The sequence below is a fragment of the Artibeus jamaicensis genome, unplaced genomic scaffold (genome assembly GCF_021234435.1).
Source record: "Artibeus jamaicensis isolate MK-2021 breed Jamaican fruit bat unplaced genomic scaffold, CSHL_Jam_final contig_391, whole genome shotgun sequence".
NCBI classification, from domain to species: Eukaryota; Metazoa; Chordata; class Mammalia; order Chiroptera; family Phyllostomidae; genus Artibeus; species Artibeus jamaicensis.
Genome location: NW_026521814.1, coordinates 15,715,738 through 15,731,344, shown reverse-complemented (window position 1 = coordinate 15,731,344; position 15,607 = coordinate 15,715,738). Strand labels below are relative to the sequence as shown.

The 15,607-nt window shown below is 40.8% G+C and overlaps 1 protein-coding gene across 2 annotated transcripts in view; it reads left to right on the top strand.

Moving 5' to 3' along the window:
• The window catches only part of TTN (titin), a 270,276-nt gene that overhangs the window by 3,519 nt on the left and 251,150 nt on the right, over positions 1 to 15,607 (top strand). For both annotated transcript variants that reach the window (XM_053665080.1, XM_053665079.1), the window contains exons 3-13: positions 1,170 to 1,373; positions 2,834 to 3,121; positions 3,542 to 3,627; positions 3,719 to 3,963; positions 9,812 to 10,133; positions 10,480 to 10,632; positions 11,311 to 11,448; positions 12,727 to 12,858; positions 14,034 to 14,171; positions 14,772 to 14,909; positions 15,366 to 15,503. In XM_053665080.1, the coding sequence (XP_053521055.1) occupies positions 1,170 to 1,373; positions 2,834 to 3,121; positions 3,542 to 3,627; positions 3,719 to 3,963; positions 9,812 to 10,133; positions 10,480 to 10,632; positions 11,311 to 11,448; positions 12,727 to 12,858; positions 14,034 to 14,171; positions 14,772 to 14,909; positions 15,366 to 15,503 (1,982 nt within the window). The remainder of the gene's footprint in view (positions 1 to 1,169; positions 1,374 to 2,833; positions 3,122 to 3,541; positions 3,628 to 3,718; positions 3,964 to 9,811; positions 10,134 to 10,479; positions 10,633 to 11,310; positions 11,449 to 12,726; positions 12,859 to 14,033; positions 14,172 to 14,771; positions 14,910 to 15,365; positions 15,504 to 15,607) is intronic.

The following is a 15,607-nucleotide window of genomic DNA, read 5'->3' as shown; positions in this document are numbered from 1 at the left end:
AATCATTATTTTCTATTTTATATGTATATAGACACCAATTTAATTCTTCTCATGCATGATAAACTCAGACAGACTTCCAAATAATTCACTTATTTATCTTTTAAGGCTCAGTAACTTCTGAATTGAGCAGAACACATATGGCTTCAGTGGGGATTTTGCCTAATTGTGAAGTCGTAGAGTCTGGCTTCTAAATAGCTCCTTGTTCCATCACACTATGTGCTCATACATGCTTAGAAAAGCACCACTGAAAATACTTGATACCCATGAGTTAGTCAAGTAAACTATTCCCTGTCCACAGTGGGAGACTGGCTAATGTAAGAACAACAAAATAAACTTTCTCTTGGTTATCTTGAAGGAGGCATTACCAGCCTTCGTGCCCATGCAAAATAACTTGTGCTCAGAATTTACCTTATGCCTTTGGACTGCAGTTTTAATATAATTAAAACATCAAACCACCTACATGCAGCTGTAGATGGTTTATAGCACGTGGAGAGAATTTGGCTCTTCTACCTGCAACTCCAGCTGTATGTGTTGTTCTGAAAGACTGGGTTGGCTTCTTCTCTCGCTATATGAGGACCTGCCTCCCTGCGGTATGGCATTTTTGCTGACGGCACATTTGAAAGGCAGGGGAGCTCAGGAAGACAGTGTTCCTGTAACCTCAGAGGAGGGAGAAAGACGAGCGGGTCCTCCTGCGCTGGTTGAGCAGAACTTTTAGATTCCTTTGCTGCTTTCCCTCTTCATTTAATTTCAACACGGACAACAGTCACTTTTTATTTCAAAGTTTCCTTGGCTCTTCTCTTTTATAAGTCGCTTTTCTGATTTTAATGATGTCCATTAAACTGCCCTGGCAGGAGGGCAGGAAATGGAAATTGCCGTCCTCTGTGTGCCCCTGAGAGCCCAGGGACCTTGGAAAAATCATTGAGTCTCTTTGGCCTCAGTCTCCTCCCTGTAAAACGAAGACACTGGCCTCCACATGAACCCACAGACTTTCCTAATGGTTTACAAGTTTACACTTTTATCATGTCTGTCAAGTTTTCACTGTCATTACACAGCATTGCTCTCTGGAGAGCTTTTGTGGTTAGGACAAGGCAGTGAACACAGCAGGGCCGGAGCAGAGGCCTTTGCAGTGGCCCACTCAGACATAAAGGGGAATTGTCTTTGCGCTCCAGGTTTCCCAGTTCCTGAGGTGAGCTGGTTTCGGGATGGCCAGGTGATTTCCACTTCCACTCTGCCCGGCGTGCAGATCTCCTTTAGCGATGGCCGCGCTAAACTGACGATCCCCGCCGTGACTAAAGCCAACAGTGGACGATACTCCCTGAGAGCCACCAATGGATCTGGACAAGCGACTAGTACTGCTGAGCTTCTCGTGACAGGTAGGCTAGAGGGGGCCTGCCTGTCCTCTGACCCCTCCCCCTCCCAGGGCACCTCCGGGACTTGCGGGCCAGGGGATGCACAAGGGCTACTGAGCACGAGTACCTGCAGCTGGAGTCTAGCTGGAGCAGGCCCCACGGGCGGCGGAACTAGCAGCAAAGCTGTTTGCCACGTGGAATTTCATCTTCCTCTCAAAACACAGACTGTGTTCAACACTCCAAAGTATATTAAGGAAATATTAAAAATTCTGTTTCTCAGCAAGGAGAGAGGCTTGGGTTCGTAAGCCTACTAATGAGAGATGCGTATCTCTAGGAAGTCACATGTTTTAACAAGCTCCTAGATGATTCAGATGCAAATGGTCCACCCACTAAGGAAACACTGCTGGGGCTATAGTTTAAAAATCTTCATTTTCAATTTCTGAAAATATTACGCAGTAAACATGCACAGAAAAGGGCAAATGCTTGTTTATTATTCAAATGTGCGATGACACAGTTTCCCCAGAAAAGTTGTGACTGATCTTCAGAGCCACTGTCGTTTTCTCCATCGTTTACGTCCTGATGAGACATCCATGCACAGAACATTACGTGGCTTTGCCTGTAACACAATGATGTCCTTCATGAGCTGCATAGCGTCATATATGTTTATTCGGTAAACTATGTCCCTAGCACTTTCGAGTATATGCCTATAATTGACTTAAACAGAAGGTACATTTGGTCACATCAAGTATGAACTTTAACATACATCCAGAACATTTAGAAGTGGAAAGTGCACAGGGCTGGCAGCATCTACTATTTTTTGTTACTCAAAAACATATCAAAATTAATCCCACTAGCCCTTCACATTTATTTCTTTCAACATCATTAACAAAAAAAAAAAAAAAAAAACAACCCTTTTTGTAGCAGAACTGACATTAAATCATGTCATTATTTGGACTAACATTTTAAATGCAAGTAAATATTTGGGTTATTTGAATAGTGATCAAGTTGGAGACAACTTCAGGTTTTTTTAATTAAGTGAAAATTTAATGATCTGGTAAGTCACAAGTGCACCTGTCAAACCAACTACTGAAATTCATTTTAATGTGACTTACTGAAATATGAAAAGTTACCTTAACATTTTAATGTAGTGCTAGATATAAGGTTGGGAGGAAGTACCAAATTCTCTAGAAATGTTACAAGAAGATCTAGGCTTAAAAAAAATAAATGTGGTAGCCTAGAACTGCTAAACAAAACAAAGCAAATAAAATAAAATATGGCGGCAGAATTGCCTTCTGCCATCCCCTGGCTTCATTCTTGCTGTCCTCTGCTGGATGAGCTGGGCTCAAGGACAGTCAAGGATGTCTGCTTCAGCGACTCATCGACTGGTTTTGGAATCCCGGAGCTGAGACTGTTTAGACTGTTTAAAAATAGCCTTTTGGAAGCGCCTCCACTGGCAGTCCTGATGTTCTTCTCTTTCCCTGCAGCGGAAACAGCGCCACCCAACTTTGTCCAACGACTGCAGAGCATGACCGTGAGACAAGGAAGCCAAGTGCGACTCCAAGTTAGAGTGACTGGAATCCCTACACCTGTGGTGAAGTTCTACCGGGACGGAGCCGAAATCCAGAGCTCCCTTGATTTTCAAATTTCACAAGAAGGCGACCTCTACAGCTTACTGATTGCGGAAGCATACCCCGAAGACTCTGGGACCTACTCAGTAAATGCCACCAATAGCGTTGGAAGAGCTACTTCGACTGCTGAATTACTGGTTCAAGGCACGTGCTGGAGGCTGAGGAACGGGGGAAGGGGAGAGGGCGGACTTAGGTGGGGTGGGGTCCACCTGCCTCTCCTCAGAGGCCCGGAAAAGTCCCTGAGATTCTCAGCAGGAGCTCAGAATGAATGAAACAAGCTATAGTTATCAACCCATTACAAACTAGAGTATTTCTATTGCGTACATTTTCAATTTGTTGGCAAACAATGACATTTTTAAAAAGTGGTTCTATGTAAATTCTTTTCTAATAGTGAACATTTTCTATTTTTCAACCCAATTAATGTTCATACAAAATCCAAAAACTTTCTGCATTTTCCTCCATTGGGAAACCTAGAAAATCTTTTTGAATTTGTGGTCAGAATTAACCCCTTTAAAAATGAGGCATGGTGCCCCCTCTTAACTATTTACCTTTCTCTTCCTGCAGGTGAAGAAGTAGTGCCCGCTAAAAAGACAAAGACAATTATTTCGACTGCTCAGATTTCAGAAACAAGAGAAACCCGAATTGAAAAGGTATTTTCTATATTGTCAGGGTTCCAGCTTTTCGGGACCGTGGTTTCACCAACTTCCTCCTCCTCACGGGCTTTGTTTTTCTCTCTTGCAGAAAATTGAAGCCCACTTTGATGCCAGATCAATGGCAACAGTCGAGATGGTCATAGATGGTGCCACCGGGCAACAGCTGCCCCATAAAACACCTCCCAGGATACCTCCTAAGCCAAAGTCGAGGTCTCCCACCCCACCGTCCATTACCGCCAAAGCACAGTTGGCTCGACAGCAGTCCCCGTCGCCGATCAGACACTCCCCTTCCCCGGTCAGACACGTGCGGGCGCCGACCCCATCTCCTGTCAGGTAAAGCTGTTTCAAAGAGATCAGGTCATTCTGTATTTTTAAATTAGGTTCATCCATTAAGAAGGGAACTAGAAGAAGGCAATAAAAAGTGTACCGTGTGATAAAGGAGGTGAACAAAAAGGGTACTAAATCTGCTTGCACAAATTCTCACTGTCCGTAGGTAAAGTGGAGAACTTTATAAACTGTAATCCTAAATTCTTTTTTTAAAAACTTTTTGAAAAGATTTTTATTTATTTTTTAAAAAAAGGGGAAAGAAAGGAGAGAGGGAGACAATATCAATTTGTGGTTGCCTCTCACACACACCCAAGTGGGAACCTGGTCTTCAGCCCAGGCATGTGTGTGCCCTGACTGAAAATTGAATGGCAACCCTTTGGCTTGCAGGCTTGTGCTCAATCCACCGAGGCACACCAGCCAGGGCCTAAAGTCTTATTTTTAAATCATTTAATAAACATCTGCTGTATGGGGCCAAAAACAAACAAAAAAACCACACCCTGAAATGAGAAGAGCACACAATTGGTTGGATGCTCTGCATTCAATCAGCCTGATCACTTGCTACTAATGTGACTGAGGAAAATAATTACAATAAATAGTTGCTACTATGTATGGACCACTCTGTTAGACATTTGATTGGCACTCTATGTATATAATCTCATTAAATATTGAAAGTGACCTGTAAGAATTATCACCTCTAAGTTTATAGATAAGATGATTGAAGCTAAAGAAGTTAAATAATTAGCTTAAGATTGTATTCGTGCCATGTGTTTGTTTTTTTACAAGATTTTATTTATTTCTAGAGAGAGGGAAAGGGAGGGAGAAAGAGAGGGAAAGAAACATCAATGTGTAGTTGCCTCTCATGCCCCCTACTGGGTACCTGGTCTGCAACCCAAGCATTTGCCCTGACTGAGACTCAACCAGCAGCCCTTTGGTTTGCAGGCTGGCACTCATTCCTCTGAGCCACACCAGCCAGGGCTTAGTTGTGTCATTCGTAAATTAAAGAGAATCATGACAAAGATGATCTAAAGGTATGTTGTAGGGATTTGACGTAATCAGGTAAAAGTGTCTTATAAATAGAAAATAATTATACAAGTGTTCTTATGCCTTAAGAATAAAAAAGCCCTTCTAATATTTTGCATATGCTTAAGTTATTTTATCTAAAAAAATAAAATGGGTTTCTATTTTTAGTTAATATAAAGGTATTTTAGAAAGTGGGCATGTACCATCAGGACCCAGAAATTATATAGTCAAGCATAAATTATAGACTGCAAACTCAGAACTTTGGAATTTGGCTTAACATGCTGAAGTTTTTTATATGATGAACTAAAAATTATGCAAAGTTTTGAGGAAACAAAAAAGTCTTTCTTGAACAATTCGAATAAATATTTTATGAGTAGAGAAAGTTCCTGTGCCAAGAAATTTGTAAAAGAATAATAAGTGGATAGTTGACCTAAAATATGTTCACAGTGTGAAGTTACTATAATCAAAACAGTATGCTATTGGTAGGTGATTAGAAAATCCACCAGGAGAGCAAAACAGAGTCCAGAAATAGATTCAAATATTCAGGAAATTCTATTTTTAATCAAAGTGACCTTTTAATTCAGTGGGGAAAAATATTTTACTTGATAAGGAATGCTGGTCCAATTAGCCATCCATTTGGAAGAAAAAAAATATTAACCTCTACCTCACACCATTTACAAAATAAACTGCAGCATGACTAAAGAGATCAATTAAAAAATAAAAACCAGCCCTGGCTGATGTGTCTCCGTGGGTTGAGTGCTGGCCCTGCAAAGCAAGGGGTCACTGGTTGGATTCCCAGCCAAGGCACATGCCTGGGTTGGGGGCCACGTCCCCAGTAGGGAGCTCATGAGAGGCAGGCAACCACACATTGATATTTCTCTCCCTTTCTTCCTCTCTTCCCCTCTAAAAATAGATAAACAAAATCTTTAAAAAATAAAATAAAACCAAAACAATGAGCAGAAAATTGGGGAAAACATTTTTGGAGGAGAGCCTTGAAAAATAGATCTACAAATTCAACTACATAAAAATAACAACTTATCGATGGCAAAAGCAAGGTCATGGCTAAACCAAACAGGCATTTGTAAGAACATTTTAAAGGTGCCTCTTCCTCAAGGTATTTCATTGCCTCTGCCATAAAAGTGTGAAAAAAAATTTACAGTGGCTGCAATGTGAACAGCACAAGCCTGGGAGCAGCCCGTAGCCTGCGTGGCTGTGCGCGGCCCGTGTTCAGTAAGACCCTGCAAAGAAGCAGAGTGCAAACCGTAGATGTGGGGAAGTGTTTGCAACGCTTACAGCAGACGAGAACTAATATACCAGATGCATTAAAAAGCTTGCACGAATTAATTTTAAAGAAAAAACAAAACACAAATTTAAAAATTACAGAAGACAATCATTTCACACAAGATGCAATTTAAATGTCCAAAAGATATATGAAAAATAATAGATGTATCCCAATTTTTATAATTTTTAGTATTGTATTGTATTTTTTATTACTTTTTATCACTGTTTTATCCCCATCTCCCTCACCCCCCACAATCACCATACTGTTGTCTATGTTTATGAGTCCTTTTTCCTTTTTGCTCGATATTGCCCACTTTAAAAATTAAAGTACTGAATGGATAAAAAAATTGTGGTACATATACACAATGGAATTCTATGCAGCAGAGAGAAAGAAGGAGTTACTACCCTTTGCAACAGCAAGGATGGAACTGGAAAGCATTATGCTGAGTGAAATAGGCCAGGGGTTGAAAGACAAATACCATATGATCTCACCTTTAACAGGAAGCTAAACAACAAAACAAACAAGCAAGCAGAATAAAAACAAAGACACTGAAACAGAGAACAGGGGGACAGTGACCAGAGGGGAGAGGGAAGGGAATTTAAGGGGAAAAAGGGGGAGGGATTTGGAGGAACAGAAATGAAGGACACAGGGACGAGAACTAAGGGGGGTGGAAATGGGAGGGAGGTGGGGAGCACGGGGCGGGATGAGCTGGGATGAGAAATAGACAAAAAACTGTACTTGAAAAATAACTAAATAAAATTATTTAAAAAAAAATAAAGTATTGGCAGAAACTAATATGAAGCCTTGAGCAAGGCACTTAGTTGAAGAAACATACCTAGCTAACAAATATAAAGTGTTCTGTCTCGGGCTCAACCACAAGGCAGGCCAGGTGTGATTTGGGGGACGTAGCAACCTGACCATATTTTAAATCTCAGCCTAAGGGTCATTTAGAATCACAGGGCTTCCCTGACTCCATGGCCAATTTTGAGGAACAGTTCTGGAAGTTCATTAATAAAAATCCCAATCACTTGGCCCCCCAAATTTCCATTGAAAGAATTAATAATTAAAAATATCAATTTGTAGATAAAATGATGATCTACGATAGACTACTTTCTAAAATATCTCCTGGTTTAGTATTGATTTTTTGTTGTAAAGCAGGGCAAATGTACTTCATTGAATAAGGTGCATTGTATCTAGCTGTGACCGGGTGATTATTTTTTATTCTAAGAGCAGAAATAAGCACTTGCCTATAATGACTCAAATTACACTGATTTTCCCAGTTATGGGCTTACCTGCCATCTGCTGCTAATCACACACATCATGCTAATCCCGTCTTTAACTCTTTTTGAATGAAGCCCCCTGTGTACCAGGTGCCGCAAGAACAAGGCACAGGTTGAAACTTGGAAGCATATGTCACTTTTCTTTTCTTCAATTGGTACAGACCCAAATTATTCTAAACTGGTCTTTGTTATATTTTTAAGGCAGCCACTTTCAAAGTAAAGCCGTGTTTCCTAGATCTCCCTTTAGTTGATTATGACTCTGTGTATAAAATGTCAATTGATTTTCACCAAAAAACCCCTTGTCAAAAAAAAAAACCGATGAAATATTTCTTCATTAACCTCGTTAATATTGTAATGTTCTGTTAAGTTACTCTGTAATTTAGAGTAGGTATCAACTGGAACTTGAGCCTTAATTAGAATAATTGTTTCACTTATGATCAGTATAAATTAAATACCCTATGTAGTGCCAGAATAGTTTCATAAACATTTTCCTGTATGAAGCAGTTAAATGCAATAATAAGGCAACACTGCCACCTAGAGGGTAACATGTATACACCTCATTGATGAAATTATGAAAAACCGTTTTAAAATAGTTGACTAACCCCTAGAACTATTGCTTTAGATTAGCAACTATTTTTTTTGTCTGTAAGTGCAAAGATTTAGCACACCTATTTTTCAACTGATGCTATTGCACTTTGGACAAACACAAAAGGCAATAAAAACTATTTTTGAAGAAGCCATGTTATCAATTTAATTTTTAAAAAATCATAGAATACTTAGGTTTCAAATTAGCCAGTTACTACAGCAAGTACAAGGGTATTTAAAAGAAGTCCAGGGTGCACGACAGTGAGGCTGAGGATAGACAAACACAGAGACAATGTAAAAGAGCATCCACAACATTTCGACCTGAACAGCAGTTTCCAAAGTGTACCACACAGCCTGCCTCACAGAAAGTTCTGAGAAAGCTGTTCCTGGCCTGGAGACTCACCAGGCACATGGACATAGTGAAGGCTGTGGAAATTCCTGCAGGAAAATTAAAAAGGTCTAACTTCTTCAGCTTAGCTCTCCCCAAAGACGTTTGCTTTTACGTTCCTCAAAATAAACTTGACAGTTGATTCATGGCTGAAAAGAGCTATAAATCCAACATAATTTCCCACCTTGTATTAAAATAGATTTTCTGCTATAGATTAAAATCACTCTAGCCTTCCTCCTTGTCCTCTCTTGTGTGACATTTATGTCTTTATTCTAATTTATTAGTGTAACTTTTTATACAAGGTGTATTAATGCATTTTGATTACAGAAATCTTACTTTGCTCAGCATAGATTTGGTGCCCCTGCATGGCCTCAGAAATGGGAGCACTGAGAAGTTTAGAGTTATGATCGGGATAATTATTGGGGCCTTTCTGTGGCTATATTTCAAGAAACCACCTTTTGCTGTTTTCACTTTTTAAAATGTGAGATAGTGAAGCAGGGCACAGAATTCTTTAGCTTGGAATGAAGTCTGATTCTCGAGTCACAGCAAGTAAGAGTAAGGTTTACTGGGATTTAGAGCAGACTGCAGATGACAGCTAGTGGGAGGGGAGGTGCAGGGGTGGAGGGACTGAGCAAAAAGGAAGAAGGACTCATGGACATGGACAACAGTGTGATGATTGCTGGGGGGAGGAGGGTACAGGGGAACTAAATGGTAATGGGAAAAATACAATAAAGATTAAAATTAAAATAAAAAAGAGGTAGAGAGAGACCCAGAGAGCTCACCCCAGGGAGCCCCTCCCGCTTTCTGCCATGTGAAAATGCAGTGCACTAACAGCTGTCTATGAACCAGGAAGCAGCCCTTCACTAGCTGTCAGATCTGCCCAGGCCTTAATTTTGCACTTCCAGCCTCTAGAGCTGTGAGTCAGAAATTTGCGTTGTATGCAAGCCCCCCAGGCCTCGGTACTCTGTTCCAGCAGCCTTGGACACTTACCCACTTAGACTTTCTGCTCCAGCTCGACTTCACAGGTCAGGGATCTGTGTCTAGTGTGCTCATTGAGGAATCCCAATTACCTCAAATAAAGCCTGACAGATGGAAAATGATTGATAGATTTTTTTTTGAAAGAAAAAGAAGATTGTGTTCAAGTACATTATTTGCCTCTGAACGGGTTACTGAGGCACACAGTTTAAAACTCTGCCGTTGAATTAAACCCTTCCAGATTGTTCTGTTATTATTCAAATATAATGGCCCAGCGGGCAGCTCCTTGTCTTGGGTTTCTGACCTCTGCCCTTCGGTTTGCAGGCCTGTGTCTCCCGCCGGGAGGATCTCCACGTCCCCCATCAGATCTGTTAAGTCTCCATTACTCATGCGGAAGACCCAGACACCCACGCTGGGCCCCGAAGTGCCTCCCCCGTGGAAGCAAGAGGGCTACGTGGCCTCCTCTGAGTCTGAGATGAGAGAAACTATGATGACAAGTGCTACACAGATCAGGACGGAAGAGAGATGGGAAGGGAGATACGGGGTTCACGAGCAAAGGACCATCAGTGGCGCTGCGGGTGCCGCTACCAGCGTGTCCACCGGCGCCACCTTCGCGGCAGAGGCCATCGCCTCGGACGCCACAGAGGTACTGTCAGAGCTGTCTTGTGTCCTTTTCTATGCTCCACCTTCTGGCTTCCCCGACCAGAGTCCGGTCCTGGAACGCGGTCCGAAGAGGTTGTGCAGAATGTGAGGATATACAGACACTGAAGAGCAAACTGGGCTCTTGGTTTGTTAATTGGGACAGAGGTTCTAATATGTGAGGTCGACATAAAATATAGGTTTTAACAACTCGTATTCTATTGCTTGTGGTGATGATAAGTGCTTCTGCACATGTGTATTTGGCTCTAGGTAGCTCAGTTTCCATGGTGTTTTTGTGCTTTCTACCAGCATGGCATTTGAAAAAGTAATGTACTTGCTCATTTCCAATCCAGGTGAAGCAAGAAACTGACAAAAGTGCAGCTGTTGCGACTGTCGTTGCTGCTGTTGATATGGCCAGAGTGAGAGAACCAGTTATCAGCGCTGTAGAGCAGACTGCTCAGAGGACAACCACGACTGCCACGCACATCCCACCTGCTCCTGAACAGGTACGCAGGAGGCCGTCCGGGCTGAGCTTTGCAGGCAGAGATCCCACGAAGAGTCAATGCTCAAATCGTTCTGAGGAGAGCACCGAGCCCAGACTTTTTGGACTTTCTTAGCAAAAGGTAGTCAGAAATACCAAAGGTGTGCAAAATATAAGTGCCGTAAGTCCCTGGTCTATGATGGGCATGGAAGCAGGCAAGAGTTAACTGTCAGAAAGGCAAGACAGCGGGTCAGACCAGGTATTCTGAGTATCAAAGTGCCCCTGGGTCAAGACAGGCAAAGGGCGGCCTGGAAAGTCAGCCCAACAGGGCAGGTAGGTCCGTGTGCATTCGAGGCCGTGGTTGCAGACCGCAGGACAAGAGTTCAGGCCCTCCGGGAGCCAGGTGTGGCAACCATTATTTCGGGGCAGACATTACTCTTCCCTAAGCTTTCCCCAAAGACCTTCGCTTTTACTTTCCTCAAAATAAACATGACACTTGATTCATGGCTGAAAAGAGTTATAAATCCAGGATAATTCCCCACCTCATATTTGAATAGATTTTTCTGCTATGGTTTAAAATCACTCTTGCTTTCCGCTTTATCCTTTCTTGTGTGACGTTTATGTCTTTATCCTGATTTATTATTGCAACTTTTTATACAAGGTGCATTAAAGTATTTCCTCCCTTTCTCCTCTATGAAATCAGATGAGAAAGGAAGCAGAGAAGACTGCAGTAACCAAGGTAGCAGTGGCTGCCGATAAAGCCAAGCAACAAGAATTAAAATCAAGAACCAGAGAAGTAATTACAACAAAACAAGAGCAGGTGCACGTAACTCATGAACAGGTGAAAATGGTTTTTTGATGTGAAATTACTGTTGTTATTACCTGTGTTGACACATATCATAATGTTTACCGTGAAGGGTGTTGTATCTTGGGCAACTTGGTTTTTATCACACTAATAAAAGTCCCTTGTATCTGTGTATTCCTGGGTTAGTGTCACCAAACACTTCCCGCATGTAGACAAAAGGACCTCTGTGAACATGCATTGGGTAGAAACAGGGGTCTCATCTACACTGATCTGAGAATGCTCTAGTTAAATATGTGGCTGTGCGGGAGGTAATACCAGCAAGAAGACATAGTCAGGAACAGAGAAGAGTGGAAAAGGACAGAGAACCCATTGCTTCGAAAATAGCTTACTCTCTGCTTCCTTACTCTTCGGGAGAATATTTGAATGTGGATTTGAAATGGGATGAATAGCGTGGCCGTTGTAGGTCAAATGACCAGAAAAAGTGAAAAGGACAGCAACATGATTGGATGCATTCAGGGACAGAATAGAGAAGACCACCTGGTAGGGATATGGGCCCAGGGAGCCAGTTGTCAGTCGGGTGGTTTGAGAAATGAACTTCCAACTTGCTTTCAAGCTTGAATTTCAGTGATGAGATCTGAGAATGGCAGAGAGGTGAACGGGGAAAACTGCCCCATCCCCCTACCCAACGCACACACCTCTGGGGCCAGATCCAACACGACATCCTTCAGGGACTGAGAATTTGGAAAATGTTTTGCCTGGGATATGTACAAAACTTTTTACCCATAAGGTCTCAGTTTTAGAAAAATAAGTCTTGATATTTAAAACCATTGGAATATTTAGAAAAATTTCAAATCGAAAATATTCTATAAATGCAGATTATAAATTGTTCATACTTGATTTTTCATATATAAAGTAAAAGGGTTTGACAATATTACTTCTAAGGCCTTCCACTCAATAATCCTGTGCTCTAAGATCACCATCAGATGATCTTAGGAGTATGGAATAATGGTCTTAGTAGCATGGAAAAATATCGCCATATATCCACTTACAGAAATCAGAAGTCTTTTTTCCAAAGAAAGCAAACCTTGCTGAATCCAACTTTTTTCCCCACTAAGCAGTATAACTTATGGTTTAGAGAGAAAAAGAGTATGGTCATATTGATGAAGATAAGATGACTTATTTCATTTAGTGATATCTCCAGAAAAAGCATTTTACTTCTTTTTTAAATCCCTATTTTGTTGTATTTCATAAACACATGTCACTTCCATTAGAGACCAGGAGACAACAAGGTTCTGTTTTTATCATTGATTTCAGATAAGAAAAGAAACTGAAAAAACATTTGTACCAAAAGTAGTAATTTCTACAACTAAAGCCAAAGAGCAAGAAACTAGAATTTCTGGAGAAATTACTGCAAAGCAAGAACAAAAACAAATAACTCAAGAAATGGTAAGTTTAGTTTTGTAAATAGCTGGTAGTTCGTTGACAAACACATTTCAGTCAGCTGCATGTGCTCTAAGTGAAGGGGTCTTTTCTGTGTGTTTTTTTGTTGTTATTGTTCCCCTGTGTCTAGTATTGAAACTCTATCGCAATGGAAGTTACCTTCTTATTGTGCCATTTTCAACTGCCGATCATTTCTGCGGAGACTGTCTCTATTAGAACAGTGTAGGGCACATTTCTGGTATTTCTAGGGCATGCTTAAACAGACGATAGCTATCACCCAGACCACCAACCCAGTGGTACAGTCAGCTTTTCCATGCATGGCCTGAGCCCTCAGTCACTCTGATTGTAACATGCAAACTTCATAGTTGTAAGACACTTGTGCGCGCGCGCACACACACACACCAGTCATGAACACTCCAACCAAATATCCAAAGAAAGTGAGGAGATGGTGCACATCGAGATCATTACTTCTTCATGGAAGTGCCCTAATTTTTGATGGACAGGGACCTAGAAGTGTTTTCTGCTTTCGTGCCGTACTCCCATGTGGCAACAACCTCACCGTCGCCAGAATGCACTTCTCTCCCGTGTGTGAAATCAGACTCTAAATGCCAGGAAAGAGGCCTCTATTTTGAATTCTTTCATGTTCTAGGGATTGCCTGTGCTCACCTCTCTTAATCTCCAGCTCTTTGCTGACCCCAAAACTACTTTTTAAAAAAGGTCCAGCTTTATTTTAAAAAGCCCAGCTTTTAAAAAAAGGTCCAGCTGAGAGCACTGTGTTTTAGTACTGAAAAGGCTGGCCACCAGCTTTTGGGTTTATTTCCCTGCCCTACAGTGAGTGAGAGGCTTTGAATGCATAATCAAGGTGTAGAAATCCCTTTTGCCTTTGCCGGTGACAGGCAGGTTCAGCCTGCTTAGAGGTAGGCAGCCATTTGTTGTAGGCCACTCACTGGGCTCCATAAGGTATCAACACATCTTAAAGATGAGACCTTTTCAGTGATAGAACAATTTGCTGAGGGACAGGTAAGAATTAAAGAAACCCATTCCTCGGAAAATCAAAAGTCTATATTTTAAACACAAGTGAAGACTCGTGACATGGAAATGTGATATTTTCTGTCCTGAATGTTGGGAGATATCTTCTGTGCCTTTTGACACTCAAATCTTTATTTTACTCTGAAAATCAGATAAGACAGGAAACTGAGACAACCGCTGCATCCATGGTAGTAGTTGCCACTGCAAAGCCTACAAAACCAGAAACAATTCTGGGAGCTCAAGAAGAAATTGCCATACAACAAGATCAAATACACATAACTCATGAAAAGGTGATGACTTCCTGCCAGTGTGAAATTCACTGTTATATCATTTCTTTTGCAAGCCACCTTCATTGTCACCATGGGTCTTAATCATCACGTTTTCACCTTCTTCTTCTTATAACTTTCACCTCCTCCTCTTCTTACAACTCGAGCAGAAAAACTTCATAATCTCTCACGAGCTTTTTGCCACCTCTCTGGGATTCACTGCCACTTTTCATTCCTAACCTTCGGTCTTTTTCTGGATTGGTACTAACATGATATTGTAATTCACTTTAATATCTTCCTGTTGAAGTATACTACAGTGTACACATTTGTTAATAACACGACAAAGTATGTGTTATTTATGGCTCTACCAGAATTTTACATTGGTTATAATAAGAATAATGTGAGAAAGAGAAATGCATCCTTCATTCTTTTGTCACTAATCACATGTTATATAATGAAGCAGTCTGGATGATCAAAGCAACTCAGATGATGTATTTAGGTGTGATTAAAATGTCTTTGACTGAGGATATATTTTGTTTCCTTTCTCAGTGTTGACTTAAGTTTCTTTTATTAGAGGGCGTATGAAATTTAACCACCATTTTCTCATTTTTATCATATAACCAGATAAAAAAAGAAACTAGAAAAACAGTGGTACCTAAAGTTATAGTTGCCACACCCAAAGTCAAAGAACAAGATATAGTGTCAAGAAGTAGAGAAGGCATCACTACCAAAAGAGAGCAAGTTCAAGTAACTCAGGAAAAGGTGAATATGGCTACATGAGATGGGAAGAGTTTATCTTTAAACTGATTTCTAGTAAATCATTAAGTATGATGTGGTATGAATTATTAATTTTCATTTTCCTCTTTTAAATTCCAAACTAAAAACAAAATTGTAAATGTGTGATGGCTTACCATTAATTTTATCAGTACATTTGGTTTTCTTCCATCTGTAACATTTGTAATTCATTTTATTCACTGTTATTTTTGCATGAAGATTAGCATTTTTAGCCTGATTTTTAAGAAGCAATACATGGAATCACCTGGAGTTTTTGTCGAGGTTAACATCTCTAAGTTTTGTGATACCCACTCAGTGTGTGCGAACATTGCCAAGTGATAGTTAACGTCTCTTAACCCTGAATGACTAGGAGGGGGGATGGGTCATACCATGTGTGTCTGAAGGCCTCTACAATTTAAACCTTGATTTTACTGTAATAATCAGATGAGAAGGGAAGCTGAGAAAACTGCCTTGTCTACAATAGCAGTTGCTACTGCTAAAGCCAAAGAACAAGAAACAATACTGAGAAGTAGAGAAAGAATGGCTGCTAGACAAGAACAAGTCCAAGTTACTCATGGAAAGGTGACTATTCCAAGTGTGAAGTCCCCTGTTGTAATATATTAATACCAAACCTCATGTGAAGTCCCCTATTATAATATATTAATATCAAATCTCAGAATTTGACA